The sequence below is a fragment of the Chaetodon trifascialis genome, chromosome 3, assembly GCF_039877785.1.
Source record: "Chaetodon trifascialis isolate fChaTrf1 chromosome 3, fChaTrf1.hap1, whole genome shotgun sequence".
Lineage (NCBI taxonomy): Eukaryota > Metazoa > Chordata > Actinopteri > Chaetodontiformes > Chaetodontidae > Chaetodon > Chaetodon trifascialis.
This window is the reverse complement of record NC_092058.1, coordinates 6,054,634-6,078,082: the sequence shown is the minus strand read 5'-3', so window position 1 is coordinate 6,078,082 and position 23,449 is coordinate 6,054,634. Positions and strand designations below refer to the sequence as shown.

The 23,449-nt window shown below is 44.4% G+C and overlaps 1 protein-coding gene across 2 annotated transcripts in view; it reads right to left on the bottom strand.

The window, feature by feature from the left end:
• arhgef10la (Rho guanine nucleotide exchange factor (GEF) 10-like a) overlaps positions 1–23,449 on the bottom strand; it is a 108,325-nt gene that overhangs the window by 56,262 nt on the left and 28,614 nt on the right. For both annotated transcript variants that reach the window (XM_070959261.1, XM_070959262.1), the window contains 7 exons: positions 23,294–23,410; positions 18,552–18,644; positions 17,387–17,557; positions 15,219–15,364; positions 14,189–14,361; positions 11,295–11,410; positions 9,903–10,030 (listed from right to left, as the gene is read on the bottom strand). In XM_070959261.1, coding sequence (XP_070815362.1) covers positions 9,903–10,030; positions 11,295–11,410; positions 14,189–14,361; positions 15,219–15,364; positions 17,387–17,557; positions 18,552–18,644; positions 23,294–23,410 — 944 coding nt within the window. The remainder of the gene's footprint in view (positions 1–9,902; positions 10,031–11,294; positions 11,411–14,188; positions 14,362–15,218; positions 15,365–17,386; positions 17,558–18,551; positions 18,645–23,293; positions 23,411–23,449) is intronic.

Below are 23,449 nucleotides of genomic sequence, written 5' to 3'. Positions count from 1 at the left end.
CTTTCCCAAAACATAGCCGCTGCCTGGCAACCTTTTTTGAAAGGAGTGCTACATAAATGCACCACGTCGAAGCTGTAGGGAGGTGGTCGGGCACACAAAGCATGTTTATAGGGACAGCTGGGGCTCAGGAGGCAGAGCGGGCAGTCCTCTAATCACAAGGGCAGTGGTTGTATCTCCGGCTCCTCCACTCTGCATGTCAAAGCGTGGTTAGTCTGAAGCAACAAAAGCACCTTGAGTTCAGGTACGGGAAAGATCATGATCTGTGCCATGAAGCCATTGACTGTGGATTTGAATCATCAAAATCTTTCCCCATCCTGAAGGCTGCGCCGGGAGCACCTAGACATAACCATACAGAAGTTTAATATGCTGCACAAGCAGATAATGTGTTGCAAGGAGATCGGACACTCTGGCAGAAAATAAATTAAACATCTTGTCAATGAACGTTTTGCGGATGCGTTCAGTATCAACATTTTAGCGACTTCCCAGATATTCTAATTAACAGCATGTCCTCGTGTTAAAATGCAACGTGATCCGAGCAATATAAAGTTTCCATCAAAATGTAGCTGCATGACTTCCACGTATGTGCTGAAACAAAGCCACTTTCAACAAACTGCATTAAAGGGGAGCTCCACTGATTTCACACATCAAAGTCTATTTACAGGTTTTGAGGAGAATAACTGCATACGTGAAAAAAGTTGTGCGAAGGCTTTTAAGCTGCTCCAGTGGGAGCTGCGCAAAGTTGCCTGAAGTGATGTTACTTGGCTGAAGACTGAAGAATACAAGTTTGAAAATAAAAAAAAAAAATCTGGGGGATTGGGGGTAGAAAGACCACTGCAGCACATCCTCATCCCGGCTTGAGGCTAGCAGTTCAAGGCTACATTAGCCACTACTCGCCTTACACACCTGGATCTCTGACAAAACTGTCAAAGGTCGAGTTGCATTGTGGGTAATGCAGCTTTTGACCAGAAAGAGGAACATGTGCAATAAAAAAGACAATATCTCTGATTCTGCTGCTCTGGTTTTGTTCCTGAATCCAACAATGTTACAGGAGTGAACGCTAACACACTGGAGTGCCCTTTCAGTGTTACCGCAAGAGTCACAGCCAAACACCCAAGTACATCCTTGAAATGTAGTTATTACAGTGCTTGAACTGGGTCAATTTTCAGTCTGAGCTGTTTCTTAAAATTATTTATTCATGCTAAAATGAGCACTTGTAGGCCATCCATGTGGCAGACACAGTGAAGCACCTTTAAACAAATAGAAATGTGCAGGCTGTACAGATATTTAAGCCTCCATCCCTAAAAGCAGACAGCAGATGGGCACCGAACGCAGAGGACAGCCACACCCAGCCAACGATGAAACTAAAAACTGACGGCCACTCCCATACAGCCAGTAACTGAAGGTACACCAGGAAAGAAAAGCTAGAAATATTTGAAGTTTTAGAAAAAACAACTGCATTTTCAAAACTTTGTCATGGCAAAAACTTGCAGTTTCCCAGGGCAACAGACTTACGTTCAAATACCAGGAATCAATTTAACTTTTGACACTCAAATAATAGTGAAGTTACACCGACCTTCAGAGGTGAGCTTATTGAATTCTGATGCATGTGTATTAGCCAGGTAACAGCATAGATTGTAATTCATATTAACAGTTTAATCTCCTTCCAAAAGTTGGTGTGAGACGAGTTCAAAAGCCAAACGGACATTAACACACTGCAGCCAACCATGGGGGGCGACTTGGGTTCCGCTTTTCTGTCACCTCTTACTTTATCCTGAACATCAGGTTGAATTTAGCCGTGGTCTGACATCCCAAAAGAGCAGGGGAGTGGAGGATTTTGATTTAAAATGGCCAAAAGTGCATTTTTGACGTACGCTGTCGACGTTCGACAAAAGAAGAAAGCAGAACAATACAGTCGAAGAAACAGGGCACCAACAAGGAGGAGAAATTTTTCATTTCATGGGACTTTAAGTTTAATGCATCAAGATGTTTTTTCTCTGTCAGAACAGCTGCTCGCCTGCTGCTAGTTTCACAGCGGTTCAGTCCCGTAAGCTCAGGCTTTATGATGTCAGCCCGCGCGTCAACATTGGGGAAGGTTGCGGCGACCACACAGCCTGGTCACAGTAAACTGCTTCAAGGTGAGCTCCGACGCTCAAAATGCCACTAATGTGCGGGCTCTGCTGGGATCAGGCACAACCAGTACAGGCTCTAATCAGCGAGGGCTTTCTGGTGCCAACCCAAGCTCAGACACGGTGGGACACCAGATCTTAGATGTGTGTGTCTGTGTGTGTGAGAGACGGAGGCAGAGAAGAAAGACAGAGGAAGCAGATGATGTGAGTGTACAGGTCAGGTTATATAATGAGAGAAATCCTTTCAAACATTCTGTGTTGAGACCACATCAGGATTTACAAGCCAATGTCCTTCTCAACAGTGTCTTACAATGGCTTAGCAGCTCAAGGTTGAGTGTGTGCATGAACTCTGTGGGGTTACGCAACTGTTGAAAGGACTGAGTCTACTTTAAAAAAAAAAAAATGGCTAGAGGTACTGGCGACAAATGAAAGCTGTGCATTAACCGAACCTTTCTTCAACATATTTGCTTAAATTCAAAATCTGTGTGTCCATCTTAACTTCACTTTCTATGTACTGTGTACTTTTATTAGTGTAATAAAATATTCTTGTCCCTTCCTGGAAAAGAGATTTCCTTCTCAATGAGCCTTTTAACTGGTTTAATACAGGAGAAAAGGGAATGAATACCAAACATACAAATGGACAGAAGTGTATTATGCTGCAGGACTGGTTTGGAAAGTTTTCATGAACCTTTTTCACCTTGAAACTGGGTCACCGTTGGAATCCATTGTGAAAGCCATGAATTCAAGCCGACTATCCTCGGCAAAGGAGCTGCAAACTTTTAAGAAGCACCTTTCAAAGCCTGCGGGGGGGCGAGCGTTTGATATTCAAAACACAGCTTGTCGGTGGGACGTTCCTTTAACCCCCAAATACGCAGAAATCCGGCAAACCAAAAGACAAACTTAGTGATCGCTGTTCATGAATTAATGAAGGCGTTCAAAGTTTAATAAATGAAAACAGAATCATTTCAAATCAAATGTTCTCCAGAGACAGACGCTGCGCCTCACACACAACACCGACTAATCTATGCACGTATTTCCAATGCGAACACATAATTCAAAGTTTAAGAGTTGAAAGATGTCCTGCCTTCCTCCTCAGTGTAAATCATGTGAATACGGTTTGCTTATGGCCTTGTGACGTGTCAGATCACACATCTTTACGCTGGAATTTGCATCTTGCCTCTGTCCCTGTAAGGTAATTCAGGTGATTTTGACTTGTCGTTAATATGGTGTCATTTTCTGTAAACAAGACTGCAGATGGCAAAAATGAGCCGAGATCTTTTGTCAGTGTGTTTTTCTGAGCATAGTGCCTTGCAGCCATGTGTATTTTTTGACTGGTTTTTCTTCTATACTTTTAATGAAGTGTTGTCCAAATAAACAAACTTTTAATATGCAAATTTAACAACACTTTGAACTGATTATTATACAGATATTTAATTTGGGTTCTATCAACGGGCTTCTTACATTAAATTTGTATCATTCAGACTATTTCACAGACTCCCTTTGAGTTAATGTGTAGCTGTTTGTACACTGTATGTAGCTGGAGTTGGGCGACAAAGCAGAGATCAACACATAAACGTCAGTGATTTTTATAGCCTGATCCGTCATGACTGCCCAAACTGAAGCAGTCAGCTGTCTGAGACAGATTTTGTTCATGTCTCCGTCCATAGTGCCAAGCAGGCACTGGAGCCTGCTTGGCACTATGGAGTATTGTTCTACACAGAGAAAACCCAAACACCCAAAAAACAGTTTTTCAGACGTCTTAGTATCGGCAAATGTGTCGGAATCAGATTCTAAGGAGCTGACTTTTGACACCAGGTTTCTCATCTAGCTTTGTGACTACAAAAAGCGCCTGTGTCTTTTGTTTGTCTCCCAGGTCTTTCGTTCAAGCTGATGTGTTAGTATCTGAGGCGCAGAAGAAGCTGCTATGAAACACAACAGGTTTGATTCCCTGAGACAGAAAGCTCAATTCATAACCCACCATCATCAAATTCACCTGAATATGAAGGATTGCAAAAATGGAAAAACCAAGAAATAACCATGGCTAGGTCTTACGAGAGCGATTTAAGGGAGCTAACACACCTGAAGTCAATAGCTAAGTAAATGCTGAAATAGGCCCCGAAACACAAGGTCTCTGCTCAGCAAAGTGGTTTAAAGTGGATTTTCTCTTTGTGGGCTCAACTGAGTGCCATGACTTAAAGCCAACAAATGGCTGTTAATAAACACAGAGTGGATCTTATACACACCCCTGCAGAGGATGTGTGAAGGTTGAGAAACACACAAACAACTTCTGGTTGCAAATTTCCACCAAAACACCCACTACTGAGTCAAATTTCTGTCAGCTTGTTAGAACATGAGTCACGCCTGTGCTTAAATATTTGACTCTCCCTCCTGTCAGCTGGAATAAAATAACTTGCTAATGCTGAACTGAGACTGTCGGTACTGGCCTTGAGTTAGCGATGACTCAGCCAGTGTCTATCCATCGACAGGAGCACTCTGTTGTCTGGATTGATCAAGCTTTATTAGAACTACAAGTAAGCTGTCTGGCCAAGGATGAGATGCCTTTTTAAAGCACAAGCAGCTTTTCAAAATAATGGCCTCGCTTCAGTCACCTGTACAACCATTCCACGGTGATTCTGAGACGATGAAAGAAAAGGGGGAAAAAAAAGAGTGCAGGAGAGCGCATGGAAAGAAGAGGGTGGGGATGGGGTGCTGGGGTCTCAGGCACACATAAGGAAGACAATTTCACATTCAGACATCATTATAAAGTAATAGAGTGGAAAGCAGCGCGCAGCTTCTGTCATACCTGCTGCTGCCCGCTGCAAATTCATTTTCATTTCATAGAGGAAGGAAGAAAATGGCAGACACACACTAAAAAAGAGAGAGATAGAGAGAGAAAGAGATACTGCAGACAGGAAGAGAATAAAGTAAGATCTCAAACTTCCTTGACATGTTGAAAAAAATGGAGCTTTCACAAAGAGGTGTAATTCATACCATTCGCTGCTTAAATATAGCGGAGGCAATTTGCCGAAGACAGAAGGGGAGACCGGGTGTGACGAGAATACAACTACTCACTTGGTTGGATTCCTTAGGCAACACTTCGTGCCCACACGGCCTCAAACATGCTAAACTGAGCACAGTCTCCAATTCCTCCCCCCTGCCCGCTGATTGACAGCCGCAGTGCAGGTGTGGTGCACTGCCAGAATGGAGAACTAGACTCGGGCGTGCAGGCGGAGGGGAGACGAGGAGAGCTGAGAGGTACGAGGAGTCAAAAGGGAAGGGAGGAGAGACAGGGCAGAGTGGGGGCGAGGGAGCGAAGCGATGAGCCGGCCCGGCTGATTTATGGGAGCAGGTCAGCGCCGAAGCACACGTGTGACGCTAATGCACAAGGACGGGACAGATGTAGGAGTGAGTGCTGAGTGGCAGCCTGTCATGCACCCATCCTTCAGTTCACCTCCACCCTCCAGAGAAACAAACAGCCAGAGGAAAAAGCCTGCTCGGCAAATAGTGAGATGAGTTAAAGGACACGGCTCGGCGTCCCTACAAGACTTTGTTGATCTAGTTCTGGATGGACCTGACAATCAGTCGTAGAAAAATATGACAAGGGACGGACTTAAGGTGGGTTCAGACAGGATTGTGGGCAAAAAGACACAGGATTCTGTGTAAGAGGTGGAAAATAAGTTCGGAAATAGCAGAAAGATCTGGAGTTCCTGGAAAGATTAAAGATCAGTCAATTGGTGAAGACTGAGCATTTACATAAACACAGACTCACAGTCAGTCCTGTACTATGGCTGTTTGCATTAACAAAGAAAGGTTTTAAACTGCTATATCCTCAGTAACCTGAGCACTAAGTAATATAGTATCCAGTCAGCCGGACAGCTAAATATGAGCTGCGATTGAATGAGTCACTAACAGCACTTTAACACACTGTGCCTGTGTGTGACTCAAAATAATAACTCAATCTGGTTTAAGCTTTCATCCAATTGTTCATAAGTTACACCTGGTTGTCATCATTTGTACCAGACCCAGGTCTGCACCTTTCATCACATACACATCTCTGCGAAGCCATCGAATTATACTTACCAGCACCTCAACTTAATGCTCTTCAGCTATCTTTGCAGTTGAGTCAAGCAGAATTGATAGCTGAAGGCTGCACGTCATCCCCGGTGTCTAACTGGGGTTACTGTCACCCTGTAATGGACGTATAGTATATATGAACATGAACTGCTTCAGCTGTTTTTCACTTGGACAGCCTTAAAAACAGAAAAGCTAATTCAAAACTGTGGGACATCAAATGACTGCATTACAACAGCATGAAAATTCAGGCTTGAGTCTTTTCAGCCAGTTTTAAAGGGGTCAAACCAAACACATAAAAATCTCTTAAAGTATAAATGGAGTAAGCTGAGTATCCGTATCATATAACAAAAGCAGTCCATTAAAATGGATCTAGGCCAAACAGTATGGGAAGATTAGATAAAATACCTCCTCAGTAAATGAGCTGAGGAGCGCATTTCCCCAATTTGCTTTGACTACTCAAGCAGCAACACAAACCTTTATACTGCAGTTGATCAAAGAAAAGGTACTGAGGGTGCCCTTCAGCTCCAGCCCCACTGCACATGCTAACAGGCTAAAAGTGGAGGACTGTGTTATTCTTGGTCACTTCCAGGTGTGGATGTGTCTACATGTGTGGATGCGAAGATATGAGGCACAAAACAGCAAACAAGCTACTCATATAGCACTGCACACTAAAGCACAAGGAGGGATTCATACTCACAGGAGCACTCCACCATCTTGAGAGCAAAAAAAACAAAACCTCCTTGGTGGAAAAATTAGGGTATGTGGAATAACAAGCACACTGTTTCTGACGTGTTTGTCATGTGTCAGCGCAACGAGCACCTCAAATAAATTCATTCACCCCATTCGACTGCGGTGGAGAAGTCTGGACAAATAAAATTAAAACTGTCTGCAAGGCTAGATGTCACCACAGGTCAGCAAGAAATATTGTTATTCTGTAATTTGGGTGAAGAAGCCTTTAAGTGGGATCCCGCCATGCACCAATCCACAGCACACCTCTCCTCATACACAGGCAACAATCAGAGAAACCTCTCTGCTGTCCAGACACGGAGATAAGGTCATAAGGATTCTCCAGAGCCTCCTCGGGAGCACATCTGTTTGGACAAGACTCTCAGCCAGAATGAACTAGAGATGGAGCCTGAATCACTCAAAAGACTGAGAATGTAAGGTCTGCCATTCGCCTTGCAGGTAGTCTGCACAGCTTCCATAAAAGGGCCCATGAAAAAAGAGGCTTCGGGCTTACAATACTTTTCCTTCATGTAAGCTAGTGGGAACCGAGGATGAAGCAACAAACACATTTGGTTAAAGTATGAAATTTGAACTCTGTATCTATCGCTTGCCAGTATGGCCTCTGTATCTGTGCCCGTGGTTGCTCCAGCAGACGCAGTAAAAAAGGATGTTAATGAACTGCTGTCACACGTAGGCTGGTGCCTTTGAGGCAGCAGTCAGGATTCTCTCCACGTACTCAGTCTGTTTGCAGTGTGGAGGCTGTGATGTGCTGCCTGACTGCAGAGAGTCGCTTGCGGCCAGACAGGAGGGGACCAACTCAGTACAGGGGGTCCCTGCTGCGGTCCCACTCACTCACCAGCAGAGCAAAGGCTCAGCTCTGCGCTCGAGTGTGTGCGTATGTGTTTCCGTCCTTGTATGTGTGTGCTGCTTTGTCTGAGATGCACGGCGGCTTGTGTGCAGGTGCGTTTGTAAGCAAGAGTGTGAATATATGTATGTAACATGCACATACAGGCTGTGGAAGCACCGCATTGCCCTGCAGATTGTCACTCATTTCAGTGACAAAATGGAGAAGTTTAACAAGGGAAAACATACGAATGTGTGTTTGTGGATGTGTTTGTGTGGACGTGTTTGTGTTTATGAGAGAGACAGAGCCAGTCTGCACGTTGCTCCCCCCCTGCAATCTGCCACTGCTGCACCCTGGGTAGTGTCAGAATGGTTTGGGCACCCGCTGTGCCACCTGTCACCCCCAGCCCTGAGGCTCACTGCTGGTCCAGCCACCCGACACCGAGGCCCAGCCTCAATTAGATTGCTATCACACAACCAGGATTGGCTCTTTTTCCCTACAGGAGATTTCTCTCTTTCAGCCGACACCCTTATGTTTTACCTCTCCATAAAAACTCTGTGGCCATCTCCAAGTACAATCTCAGCGCAGGGCTCGCCCTAAAATATTTAAGTTTAAAATACAAATCCAGATCTTGGACATATGTAGGGGTGGGAAACCTCCTTGTCAGTACAGTTGCTAATGACGTTATCACAAGAACTCAGCAAATAGGGTACCCCTTGAAGGGGAATTCGGGGACTCTCTTGTAAGCATGACATCTGGCTCCACCAAACATCTGAGTAAGTAGATTGGCCCTGCAGGCCTGGTGTGACAGCCGACGAGGAAGCTGGGAGATGTGGGAGAACTGATCTGCACAGCTCCGCTGCTCAAGCTGTCACTTTAGCTTGGCTTGGCACAGTTAGATTCTCCCTGGCTCTGAAGCATTAGGCCCACTCTTCTGACTGCCACTGCCCTGCCGGCACCGAGCCAAGCCTTTCATGGGGGAGGTCGATCATCACTCTCGCTCCTTCTTTCTTCCTCCCCTTCTCCTGCTTGGTCTCTTTCAGCAGGGCTCTGGCTCCTCTATCGCTATCTTTCTCTTTTTGTTCTCCTCTGCCTCTTTCTTATCCTATCCCCATCACAAGCCACAAAAGGGGATCCATTATAATCTGCCATTATTTGTTATTCCCAGTTCCTGTGCAGTGCTCTAAGCTACTCACATGCTCTCTCTTTGCCATCTTTGTTCATCTGTAAGTAGGCGTTCAGTCATTCAGTAGTCACTCCACCCAACAGGATCCACTTTGACACATGAAGACAACCACTTTAACATCCTTAGCATAACAAGGTAACCTGCTATGGATTGCACATCTGCTCAGCTGAACAAAAGTGCAACTGCTGCTCTTTTGTGTTTGAGCGGATGAAATAAACCATTAGCAGTGGTTATTTTTTCATCTGCTTGGAAGCCATACATAAATACTAAACTGTGTAGGTTAACTTACCACAGTGTATTCGTGGGCATGAACTCTTATAGAACATAATATAAAAACTAAAATTGGTTTACACTGAGGTAGCATACAACCAGGAGGTGAAGTATAGTACAGTAATGGAGAAGCATACAATATTTTGCCAAATGCAGAATATGTAGTGTAAACATAACATAATTGAGAACAGCAATACAATATTGGGTAAAGAAGGAAGCAAAAAGTGTCCCAATTAAATCCTGCAGGAGGAAAAATTTGTGGAGGCTATTCATTATTCCATCCAAGTACCGAAGGAAATGAATTATTTGAGTGAAGTAATTACCCACTCACGACAGAATAAACTGTTCTCGCCTCTAATTTGCAAAAAGGCAAGGTGTCCTGTTGGCCCAGTGATCTAAGTGCATATAGTGCACGCAAGAGCGATCACTGGCTGTTATCTTTTAGCGGTGTATATCACAGCCTGTTAGTTTCATCGTTTAAACCTTTTCTGGAATCAGCTCAGCTCTGCTCTTCCATATCTTTAGCAACTATCCCGTCAGTTACTAACATAAGAAAACCCTTGGTGTTGCTACATTCCTGTTTTGTTGTCCTTTCTGTTGCTGTTGCGGTCATTTGTGTTCTCAAACATGCAGCACATCTTACTTAGAGCACATTTGTATGTGGGGTACTACTCACTTGTCTGGCCTGCCAGGCACCTGCAGGCGTAAGCGACATTTGTTAGCACTCTGGATCTGTTCTTCTTTGATGCGAATAAGCCTCTGCAGAGCTAGACACCAGTCCTGGGCCACAGTGGTGTTCAGGTTCTTTGATGAAAAAAAAAACAAAAAACGCACAATTAAAACTTGTTTCTCGGCTGCAGCATTAAAGGCATACTGACCACAGCGGTTTACTGTAGATGTGCTTAACATACTGATATTCTTACACCCACATGAAACTGCAGCACATCATTTGAAGCCACGTGGTTGTGGCATTTTTATCCCCTCAAATGCAACGTTGAGCGTACTTCAACACCAGCATCCACTCAACAGCAAAACCTAGTCCCTCAGGTGAAATGGAATCAAATCAATTTTGAAGTCAATGAGATGTGCAGAAGTATTTGTTCACTGGACAATATTATAACTGGGTGGAAAGTGAAAATCAGTCATTTCATGCCATCGTCCTGAGGACACTGTGCTCATTAAGTGCAGGGAGGCAAAGGTGCCACCATTAGCCTGAGAGGCTCTTTGGTGATTGCTGGAGTACACCTCCCTGACTGTGTTATGCAGTGTATGGTACTTTTAATGTGTTAGTGGCAGAACCCTGGGAAGTGTCCTGATTTTAACGCTACAGGAGGGGAGCTGGCGGTTTCTTCTGCAACACAGCAAATCTGACACTTCTGTCTGGCATATCAGAGGGAACATCTCATCCCCACTATTGTGGCACAGTTGATGAGGAGATAGATGGGAGACTTCATGCTTTTAGAAATTGATGATTCAAGAAGCTTGTGAGGCTGCTCTTTGATCACATTTTAAACATCTAGAATACTCTGGCAATTTCTTTAAGAGGAATAGCAGAGAGAGATTTCCCCAAATGATTATTCTTGTACCATCCAAGCTTGATCTCTTGGTTTCCACTGAATTCGGCAGTTTAAATTAACTGTGCGTACTTCAATGTTGCCTTCACTGCCACTGTGATTCTTTGGAGTTTTCTCAAGGTTTAAGAGCTATTGTGAGGTAGCTGCAGTTTACAGAATACATTCCATATTTCATGTATTATATATGCGCAGATTTTGATATTCCAGTCAAAATTGTGTGATACTGACAGATGTTTTTAGGGGAAAGAATAGCACGTTTGAAGGTCAGTCTGTGGCCAGTTTGAACTGAGGCTTTTACAGAAAACCCTGTGAGTGGTTTGATAAATGCAACAAACTCTGACTTCAGTGGTTTGGCCTGTACAGACAGCTGGAGTGAGGAAACCTCTGCATGCGAGCGTGCCTTTCGGCTGACTTTGTTGCATTATATATGTCGTATGATCCACATTTTTCAGTGAGACAGTCCGAGTTAAAGTGTAACATGAAGTGACACGTACCTGGTACATCCCCTGCAGCGTGCCTACAAGGAGAGTGACCTCTTCCACGACAGAAAGGTCATGTTGCAGTTCTTGCAGCTCCTGGTAGAGCCGTGGAGGGCCCAGGATTGCTTTACCTAAGAGGTGGGCAGCACACGAAGCTAAGAGTTTGTGACATTACCAACACATAGCAGATTCGGTAGCAAAAGAACAAGAAGTGCACGAGAATGAACGAGCATCATAATTCCACAAAGCTCAAGGTTGCTTGTTTTGTTTGACCAATAGCCCAGAGTCCTGTTTCTGTTACCGACTAATTATTTAAAGGATACAAGCTAGACAATATATACAATAAACATACATGGCATATGGACCGATTATCCTGATGTAGACATGCAATATGCATGAAAGTACAAGGTTAAAGTGTTGTACACTCTAAGAGAAAACAGTGACGGTGCCTCTGAGAACTGCTGGAAGTGCAGGGAGAAAAGTTGCTTCTGCTGAAACTCCAGTGGCACTAACAAAAGAGGGTCGATGTGCAGATGGATCGATGTTCATTATTTGTTGAACTACAGAGAGTGAATTTATGAGTAAAAACAATCAGATGGAGAAACTGTTATTTGGAGCTATGATGCCCTTTTGCTGGCCAAAAGGTATGCAGGTGTCTCATTAGACGCAAAATTCAGCATCGATTTGAGGCCCACTACCTTCAAAGTCTCTCTCTCCTACTGCCGCCAATCGATAGCTGTGTCTCCTCCTGTCTGCCATCCTCCGTCCTAGCTCCCCTGGCCCACATCTTCCCAGCAGCAGGCTCTATGAGAGCTGCCTAATTAAATTCTGCAGGTAGATTTTGCTCGAGAGCTGTGCTGCACTGTCACTGCTGCCACATAAAAAAGTAGCAGGATAGCTGAGCCGGTAGGCGGGCTTAGTGAGGCATGCTCTTCCGAGGGGACCTGCCGCCTTTTGTCTATCCACGTGCATAAATGGAGTGAGAGTAAAGCCCGTAAGAGGAAAGGGAGTGAGAGGAAGAGAGGGGTGGGCTGGGATTGTTCATTTAAAGAGCTCCATTGTAGCTTTGGGGGTTTAATGGGATCTTTGTCACAGGCAGCCAGTGACATCTGTCATCTGTGCAGGGAAATCAATAGGTGAGACATCTGAATATAAAAGGGTGTGCTGCAAGCTGCAAGAACAATGTCTTCCTGTCCTCTCCGAAGGGATTGCCTGGACCCCTGTACAGGTTCGTTGAGTCCTCCGGGGCCTGCTGTTGGCTACAGCCCGAGAGGTGAATGTGCTGAGTTGTAATCCAGCGTAATCCCGTTGGTGAGGCAGGATATGGTTTTCACACTCGGACACGGCTATCCACACCGGCCGCCAGGCACGTAGCTCACTGGTGTGGAAGGCCAGAGCCCAGAGGGGTCCATCCCTGCTTTCTCTGGAATAAGTCAGCAATCTAGCACTCAGCCGCTGTGCCAGTGACGCGAGCCAGTGGATTTAAAGACAATGCGGCTTCCACACCTGCATCAAAACCCTTGTCTGATCCGCAGCCAAAGCCCACTGGTACACTTCTGACAAAAAAAAACCTGCACTCCTGGCAGCAGGTCAAAAGAGAAGCAGCAATAAGGGAGGTGTAATAGGGGCAGAATGAAGGTAAGACAGCGTGAGAGTAAACAACTGGAACACCGCTTTCAAAGGAAGAGCGCATATATCGGTGGGCTTTTTGTGTGTCACAGACTGGGAGACAGACAGCCCGACGGAGACACTGGCAGAGTCAAAGGCGGAGAGTAAGGGAGACGGGCCTGCATTTCCCTAAAGGCCGACTTTCTTCAATAAAAAGGGGCACCGGGGTCTGCGGAGGATGAAAAATGACTCCATTTTGAGGCAAGCTGAGGGAGCGCAGGATTTAGACTAGACACCACTGAATGACATCACAGGGGATGATGCTATAAATAGATGGGACAGACTGTCTGAATGAAAATTTGGATATTGGCCGTACAGATGTTCAGGGAGGTTTCTGGATAGACATGATTAAGGTGACCGCACTGTGTTGGAAAGGTTAAAAAAAAAAAAAAAAAGAAACGAAAAGAGACAATCTCAGGGTCAGAATGCAGCCCCCTCTGCGGGGCTCAGCGTTTGCAGAGAGAGCTCCTGCATCGAGAGCTAACCTTCCACGGTCTGAAAACCTTGCAGCAGAGTTGCGAGTTTTCGAGTATACAGCACACTACGTGAAGCAAAAGCGAAAACTTAATCCAGTGAGAATCCAAACCAGCTCTCAAAACAGTAGCTGCTTGCTGAGCATGACACGGGTAGCTCTGAAGAAGGCACCATTAATATTTAAGTCATGGAGCTGCAACTTTAAAAAGCCTGTACCACTACATCCTGATAAGGCTTTGTATCTCCCTTTTCCCATGGTGCATTTATCAGGGATCTCGTCAAGCTCTGTATACACCAGAGTTTAGTGAGGGGTGGTGGGAGAACTAGTGTTTCAACCACTGATTCCTATCTACTCCTCTTGGCTTTCTAATTGGGCCTAGAAAGGGAGGGAATAATCTCTGCAGATTGATGACTCCACTCTGGATGTGTTTGTGGTCTATCAGAGAGTGAAATGAGACTGTGGGGATGCTGCGGCAGGGGGCTCTCTACCCCCACATCTCTCTCCAAGATAAAACACCCTAGGCAGATGGGAACAAGTGACCGTCATCACTATCCTCCTCACAAACACATCCTCAATCAGAGTGACAAGCAGCACGAATGCATCTCCAGCCCTCCGTGGGACACTTGAGAACAGAAACAGATTAGCCTTGCTGAGTCAGAGTAAGGGGCTGAGACTAAAAGTCAGTCCAAGTGATGAGATTAACTGGAGGATGACACATGGGGGAGCGGGATGAGATAGGACTGGTTCACATTTCTTTTGTTTTCACCTGAAGTGCAGGCGCCACTTGCCCGCTTGGCCCCACTCTGTTGGAATAAGGTGTCTTTCATTTGAGAGCCCTCCTGGCCCACCTCTACGACTTGCACCTGCTGTAAGGGGGCGCTCCACTTCATGGTGTACTTGGGGCCGACAGGGACCAGGCTGCTGATATCTGGTGGCCCCCTGGTGGAGATAGGTAGAAAAGAAATTAGAGGACAGGGTTTAAACGGAAAACAACCTGAGAGAAATTCCCTCTCTTTCCGCATCCTACTAACAGCACTACATGCAGCACTCTATAGGAGGACACACTGTGAAATGTCACGCAGACGACTTGGGAGTGGGAATTAGAATCTGTATGATCACCCATGTTCCCCGCCAAAATTGTACCCCTGGCTGTGAGGAGGAGTTCATTGCTATTCATGTATTCCTGTAATCACGCATACAATCAACATTGTGATCGGTTTGTCAAGATCCTGGAGGGCAGACAAAGTCAACTTCGGGACACTCGAGTTGAATGAGACATAGAGTGATAATTACTTTGAAGGCTGAAAAAGAGGGCTTTAAGCGACATCTTTGACAGGAGCTTTGCAAAATATACAAAATCCCTTTCCCGTTAACTTCAGGAGAGGGAGAGAGAGAGAGATGTGATCAATGGTGCTGTCACATGAAATAAATTGGAAAGAGACCAAAAAATGTTTTATGTCAGTAATCTAGGACTCCTGTAGTTGTAGTTAGGCATTCTACCATTTGTTTAAAGCTGATAAAGCTCCTGCAACTCCAGATAGTGCTCAAAACCCCTAGCAGCTATTTCTCTTTCCTATGCAGTTTGCCAAAATATCCTTGCAAAACCGAGGGCATCACATTAGAGCCCTGTGCCACCTTATGGCCCTTTTTTTTTCAAAGTGTGCAGTTGAGCAGACTCTCCTTTCAAGCCTTGAAACACAGAACTTCACGCTAGAACTACGAATTATGAACGCATTAGCCAAGTATTTTTAAATGCAAGGTCATTTAGCTCGACTTGTTCTGCAAGAGGGACTTACTTGACATTTATGTTGGCACAGATGAGTACATTATCAAAGAGGAAGACCTTTCTCTCCTTCGACTTCAGGACTTGTCCCCGCTCGCCATACACAGTCTCAATAAGCGTCTCACAAAGGACCAGTGACCCCTGCTCCAAGTTCAGTTGCTAAAAGGGACACAGCAATCAGATCAGGGGAGGAGGAGACAGCATCACAAAGGGCCAGTCCTCCAGAGTTCAGTGCCTGGAGGACACAGAAGTCAGGCTTGGAGGAACAGATGTCTCATCAGGGATTAGCAACACATTCATACTGCTGAAGGTCATTTAATGTGTGTTTACGTATATACACACACAAGGCACAAACACACACACACAACCATCTCCAGCCCGTTCAGGCAGCGAACTTAGTAAAAGAGTAAATGCACATTCGCTTTAAACACATGTTTGCAGTGATGAGAGGGACTTTTCTAGTTGCCAGAACATGTCCACACGTCCATGTCATTCTCTTGTCTTTTCGTCTGTACTGCTGTATTTGTGCTATCCACCACACAGCTATCACAGAGTCCCAACTGGCTTAGTTTATGAGCGGCGAGACACACAATCCTTTCTAAAACAACGAGGCAACTACACACGGATATAAACGCATAAACAGTTTGCTGCATGAACACCTTTACACACATGCACCCACACACACAGAAACACAATTAAAGAATCCAATAACAGATGCAATTTATGCTACAGTATGTTGCCGCACGCTGTGCTTTCCAGTCATCCATATGTTTGGTGAAGGGAAATAGCAACAGAAAGCATTTTTTATCACTTTGGTCCAGCTTCTTTTATGACTGCCTAAATCAATACTTTTAGTTTTATGCATACTGAGCCAATCAAAGCAAGGCGCATCACAATTTAAGCCAAGCCACAATACTGAAAGTGGCAGTTTAAGTACAAATAACACGGAGTTCAAATCCTGATGCTTTGATGTTTGTGTTTGTTTGAAAGGCACAAATTTTAGCGAATAATGGATCTCTCTGCTGCGTCCATTCTACGACCTGCAGTGCAGTAACGCGTCTGACCACATTTCACAGAGGAGGATGTCTTATCTGCAGGCAATCTGTGGCTGCTTTCGGCTGTGGCTCAGATAGCACACAAAATGAGTCATTAGTCCGAGTGGGACTGCCTTTTGATGGCCACAAAACCATACAGCTCCCTCAAGAGGTGGGCTGCTATAAGAATACACCCTTAAAGTCTTCAAGCATCAGTAGGCACAGAGGGCATTGCAGCACGCACGCGTGCATGTGCGAATGGGAGTGCGTGTGTGTGCGAATGTGCGCAAAACCCATTCTCACTCACATTGTTATCTGTCCTATTCCGGCGACTTAGATACTTTGAGACAAAGAATGAATATTTCATTGGATGGTTATGGGGGCAATAGAGGAGACTGTTTCCTATTGGAATTCTGCAGTGTCACCGCGGCAAATGGAATTCTGTGTGGAGTGGAGGAGATTGGCCGAATCAGCTCATCTCAGTCCTGGAAAGCAAGGGCTGATAGAGAGGAAAAAAGAGAGGGGGAGGGCAAGGAGAGAAAAGGAGAGAGAGAGAGAGAGAGAGAGAGAGAGAGAGAGAGAGAGAGAGAGAAGACAGAGGAAGATGCAGTCATACTAGAGAGAGAAAAGAACAGCGCATAAGTGGAGTGAGAGAGTAAGCAAGAGAGTAAGCAAGCGAGTGCAAGAGGGCAACACATGAGGTAAAGTGGAGAGAGGAAGAGCAACAGGGTGAAAGAGATAGCTCTCTTACAGTTTCCAATTAAATGTCTCATTTACCCCCTAATTCTTCTTATTCAGAGCAGCATTTGTTCAGATTTGCAGCAGCAGGACTGTAATTTCAGTGTGGTAATGGAGAGGCAACGCCTCTGCCATTGCATTTGGTAGTGTTTAGGGATGATAATGGGCATCATTTCTGGGAGATAATTTCTCTAAATAAAAATGCCTCCAGAGATTAATGTGTGGGAAAGTGATATAAGCGATTGCTATATACTAGTTTAATTTATAGGTGTTTGGCTCACAGTGATAACAACGCAGAGGAGTTAAAGGGCTCAGAGGCTGCCTCGCAGTTGATTTTACTGGGGCATATGTGCGTGTGCAAGACAGCGTGCGTGCATGTGCACGAGGGAGTGCATGTGCATCCAGTCACCTTACTGAGCAGGCGATCACTGACGCTGCGGGCTAGTTGTTGAGTCTCTGCAATCTGGTCAGCTACTCGTTTCTGTTCATTCAGCTTCTCAGCCAGCATCTCCAGCTCTGTCAGAGCAAGCTGCAGGGGCAGACGATCCACGTGGCCCTTCGGTGTATTCTTCAGCATGTCCTGGAAAAGGTCATGGGGAAAGTTTTAGGTAAAGACACTGGAAGTTAAAACCACTCTCTGTTTATGATTTATTACTTTCCTCCATATCCAGCAGCATACTGAATCGCAACAAAAGTAATGTATTCTGGTTGTGAGTGTTGTCTTCGCCCTGAGAAGTTCAAATCTGGGTCAAATACTCTCTTCAGGTTTAGGTGTGTCAATATCACAGATTCGAGAGGATTTCGGTAACTGTGTACACCACTCTGGCTTTCAAGCGGTTATGTAAACGTTGTAAAGCTCATTGTATTACAGTGTATACAAATAATCAAAGTCTGTCTACCTGTAGGCTTTGAGGCTTGCATGTCTATATTTGCTTGGCGCTTGGTGTTGTCTTGATATGCATCTCTGTAGCCCAGCGCCTTGAGCTCTAGTTCCCTGTAATGTATGATTTAAATCATACGCTTCCTCTTCGGAGTACAGAGTTTAGGCTAGAAGAAAATGCCTGATTCACATTCATAACTTATCTTTGGAATTCATGGATAATCAATGCCTACTGAGGGATGAAATGAGCTACTGCAGATCCAGCAAGTCAAGCTCAAATCCAAATCTTTGCTCAGAATAGAAAGTGGAAGAGTCGGGACGTCGAGGCAGCAATCTGAAAAACTCATGTGGCTAGCTACTTATCAAGCTCGAGCTAGCAGTGGTTTCCAAACTTTTTCTGGTACGGCCCCCTTCAGAAGCCACAAAAAGTTCATAATAGCAATTATTAACCCCCCCCCCCATACAGTGCAGTGGCTCTGTGCTCCCCAGCTGGAGAGCCACTGAGCTAACCCCAGTATAAAAGTACGTGAGGTACAACTCATCGATTCTGTGGCCTTGCAGCTTTGCATCTTTATTAGCGTCTGTGCTAATGGATGTTTAATTCAACTCTAGTTTCTCATATTGGTTTTAGTTTGAAGACTTGAATCATTTACACAAATGAAACAACTAGCGTTTTACAAACAACATTTTGTACCTGCAGGAGCAATATGAACTGGGGGAATCGTTGAATGGGCTTAACCATCAGGCCGTACAGAGTGATCCGGTCAACGCTCGACGCCTGCTTCTTCTGGAAACAAAAATGGAAAAAAAAAATTTAACTGGGCTCGCAGCCGGGAAAATATTCTTGCACAGAAAGACCGTGAAGGGGAAGCCATGCCATTCCTACTTTAAGAGAAGCTTGTCAGAATTCTCTGTAGACCATGTGTGGGTGTACGAGTGGGTGAATAAGGTATGAAAGTCAGGGTCTGTTAGTCATGTGATGGGATGAAAGAGGAGGTTTTTTGAGCGTGTTATATGTCTAATGTATTACTGTGGGCGTAGGTCAGGAGAAGATGTCCTTTTCTGTGCAGTGTCAAGTCTGTGCAGTGATAACACCATCAGTATAAAAAGGCAAATCACTGGACACATTTAATAGATGGTATAGTAGTAAAGGTAGTATCTGTGAGGAAAAATGGTTGCTGAAGCCTAAGACATCTGACCTCATCTGCTTTACAATGCAGCAGCAGCATATGATCCGTTCACTTTTTACTTTAAGAGTACTTACTGTTCCATCATGTTAGGGAACTATTTTGGCACTTTTAAGATGCTACGCATAGATTAGAAGTGGATGATGTTAATCTAATTTATTCTTCAGATTAGAAAATATATTAGATTGATATTAGTTTTCTGATTTCATGTTTCCAGCTGAGTGAAATGAATGATGATTCTTTTTTTTCTTTTTTTTTGGTCAAGATATTCACAGTATTAGACATTCAGCCACTGATCATCACATAGTGGAGGTCATCAAATTATACTAATCAACCATTTTTAAGAGACAGCATTTGGTCAAAAATAGTGCGATTTCTGCTTTTGTCATTAATGAATTCTCATTAAAAATTTCCACCATTTTTAAAGGGGAGTCTTCTCACTAAAAACCTGCACAGAAAATTTAAACCTGCTGGGAACGTTGTGGAAAAGCTTGACACACAGGCAGGCAAAACCACTCCACCACACCCAGCCTGACCAGAAACATTCCCACTGGTGAACAGGCTGAAAAGTGCCTGCACACTGTGCAATAAAATCAATCTTCTTTGCATGTCACTCTGAGTGAAATGGGTAAAAGAAAGTCCTGGCAGTATTAGCGGGAGCATAACAATCACTCGCCAGTGAATTCTGAATTTCTGACACAGCCAGTCTTTGGGCGCCAAAGATCTTTGCAGGACTCTAAGCACAGATTTGTCTCACAGTTTGATTAAATCACAACATTTCTGATTTACAACCATAATGCAAACACCAACATAGCAAGATAGCGTACACACAGTCACTGGAAGAAGAGTGGATAGCATCCAACTATTCACAGGTAGGAAGGCAGTAATCTCAAAGATGCTATTTTAATCTGACATCCATTGTTCAGTGACTGGACAGATGCATTATTTCACATCTTGAAAACCAAAGGTGAGCCCTGAGTGGACACCATGGAAGTTTGAGGCGCACAAAGTTAAAATCTTTACACCACAACTGACCAGGTCAAATGTCACTGGAGACATGGTTGAGTGGCGTCGTGTCCAGAGAGAATTCAAGGTGAGAGCGAGAAGTTCTCTGCCTGTCCTTTGGAGGGCCAATCTGTCCAACACAGATGGTGTCTAAAACCAGAACACTGAATGACACGATAATGGAGCAGCACTTCACCTGACTGATCTCTGAGGACATGAATGGCGGGTTGTGGGATGTAACCAGCCAGAAGGCACCCAACAGCGTGGGGTCAGTTGGGGGAGGTGGAATGGACAACCACGAGCAAGGGTGCTCCGCATGAGAGCTGAGGAAACTCTGAAGAAGGTTTCTAGGAATTAAAACGCCAGTCAGGCTATGTTTAGTCTAATCGGGTTGGGTAGGGTGCAGTTTCATCGCCACAGGTCTTGCATTTGTGTGTCTGAAAGCAAAATGGATCAGAGCGGACTATCAGCTCTGATCACATGCTTTATTCTAATCATTACAGGAGATTTTTTTTGAGGCAAGACTCAGAGTGAATTGTGAAGTGCAGGGGAAAATTACACTGCTTCTGTTTTTAACTGCTGCTGCTGCTTGTTAATTGGTGGCAGATGCTGCTGCCAGTGTTGCGTTCTCTCTCTCAGATCAGGTCTGACTGCTCTCGATCCGTTCTGTTTTTTTTTTTTTTTTTAGATTAATATATGCACGTCAGGTGTCCCAAGGATCCACCTGAGTTTGAGTTTGCTGGAGGATGCAACGTAGGTTGATATCAGCGCCACTGTCATCCTGACCGCTGACTTCTGAGCATCTTCTGAGCAGTTGGGGCAGCACCAAAAATCTCAAGGTAGAGAGGTGGTTTCCCTTGACCACAAGTAAGCGGTCTCAATGTCATCTTTTATTACAGGTTACTGAATGAAAATGGATTCGAGTACCGTTGGAAAAGATTAGACCTGACTGGCTGAGCAAGTGGCTGCAAATTTCAGCGTGCTGCTCTGTGGAGGAAAGTGGTCGAGCTTTAAGAACGCATTAGTGGGCGAAACCCGAGTGGAACAGAGCAGGGTGTGAATTTTTTTTTTCCCAACAGAAAAAGGACTGGATCTGTTAGTTGCTATTTATAGTATATTCACAGAAGCTTGCAACCATCGCTTCCTGTACAAATTACAATGTAACAGACATAAATCTAGATGTGATCAGAATATTTAACAATGTCGCCTATCCTACTGAACAGAACATCACGTGTTGCCAGCCAGGCAGTGAGAGGCCTCAGCATTTATCGGTATGCTGGAACTGACGGAGCTGTTCCTTATGCTCATTTTGGGTTAAAGCGCTTGACACCTAGTTTTGATGTCAAGGAAAGGGGGAAATGTACATGTCACTGGATCTGTCAAGTGGAGATTTCCCTTTGCAGCTGATGTAATCTAGATTAGGTCCACGACACCTCCAGTAGGATCAAAAAGTCCTGCCTTCCAAGCACCAGCTGCTTCCACATCAGCTCCCACCACAGAGCTGGATAATGCTACACTGCGCTGTATGTGCAAACTGCGTACACAAATCTTAACACAGCTATCCATCTCAATAACAGTACCCTTCTGAGATTTCATGTATTGTCCGATTTGCTGTTACAATATTTTTTTCCCATGTACAAAAGTACAGAAATGTTGCTTCGATAATTGTTAACATTTATCCAGAGACGGAGAATCAATTTGTTAACTTTGGAAAATTCAGATCTAACAAGAAAACATCTGACTTACACTGACCTAACCAGGGGCAGCGGCGGCCTGAAGGCTAGACAAGCGAGCTTGTGAGCGAGAGGTTAGGGCCAGTTCACTCCCTGGGGGGAGGGGAAAGTTAAAAAGCAGTGCTTGCCCTTCCCTCATGACCACCACTGAGGTGTCCTTGAGCAAGGCCCTTAACCCCAGCCAGTCCAGTGGAGTGCTCAGCGGCCAGCAGATCAGACTGTCATGGCGGCATCCAGCTGTGAATGTGTCAAACTGTGCAAATTCCTGTAAAAGACAGGCTTCTGCTCAGGAAAGTCCTAAATAAATAGAGGTTAAAAAAATGATGTTTCTCTGCAAATTCAGCTCTCATTTTACATTAAAATGTCTGCAAATGTATTCAAACTCTGAATTTAATAGTATCTATCCCTGTAGAATCCCCCTGTGTGCTTATGGTCATGTGCATGCAGTCACTGTCTCCACAGTATTTTAAAAGCAACATAATGAAGTCTGTCATTGATTCAGTGTATTTTCCAGTATGTGTCTTGTCAATTTATTATTTGGTTTGTCTTCATACTGTCAGTGAGAGCTGCTACAGGCAGTGAGAGAGACAGAGGGACCTTTCAACAGAGAGGAAGGGACACATGTTATCTGGAGTAACATGCAGGGCTGTCAGCTGTGTGATCTGGTTCTGTAAATCAGCATTCCAGCTCAATGATCCAGGTCATACTCATGCATGAATGCTAGGCGCACAGGGAATTGTTAAACTCAGCACATTTAAATCATTTCTTGGCACCATGCACCCTGGCACCATTTTTCCTTGTTCATGATTCCGAATTAATATCTGAAACATTAAGTAAACAGATGAACACGTCTTGATTGCCCGGTTGTGGAAAGCTGTCAAATTTCCACCTTTCATTTCATGTATCCACTGAACAGAAATGCTGCAATTTCAGAATTTTGGGGGGAATCAGCCTGTATTGTAGTTCAGGTCTCGGCTCATTTGCATTCAGGTCTTTGCATTCGCTTCATGCATTTGCATTTTCATTGTAAAAATCAAAGAGCTTTTGAAAGTATACTGAAAAAAAGTGTGTTGGGAAACATATAAATACATTCCTGAGAATAATCATGTGATTAAAACATGAACACAGGACATGGTCATTACCTGGACAACCTTAGACAGTCCAGAGTTGGAACTAGCACAGTGGGTTATACAGTGCTTCAATGTAACTGCCGCCTTAGGTGAACAACACATGGTGGACGACACAATTCACAAAATCAGGACACACGTTTATACTATCCATGAACCCCATTTATGGAAGTCACCTTTTTACACACTGAATTATTTGTCTGTGTCTTTTGGAGACCTGAGACATATGTATTATTAAAGCCTTTAGCTTTGGGGCTTTGCTAGATTCAGCATCTGCTGAACACTACAGAGGAAAACAAACACAGGAGCTAAAACACAACTGAGTTACTTTCATTTGAAAAAAATGAGGGGAAAAAACATCTAAAAACTAAATAATCTGCTCACCTTTAAGAATTCCAGAAAAGCTGGTTTGGACATGCACGCCTTTTTAATGAGAGCCATGGCATTGGTGAAGTTGTTCACATAATCACTGTATACATCCAGAACCATGGACTTGGAAAACTGTTGAAACAGAAACAAGAATAATTATCTGAATTTCTA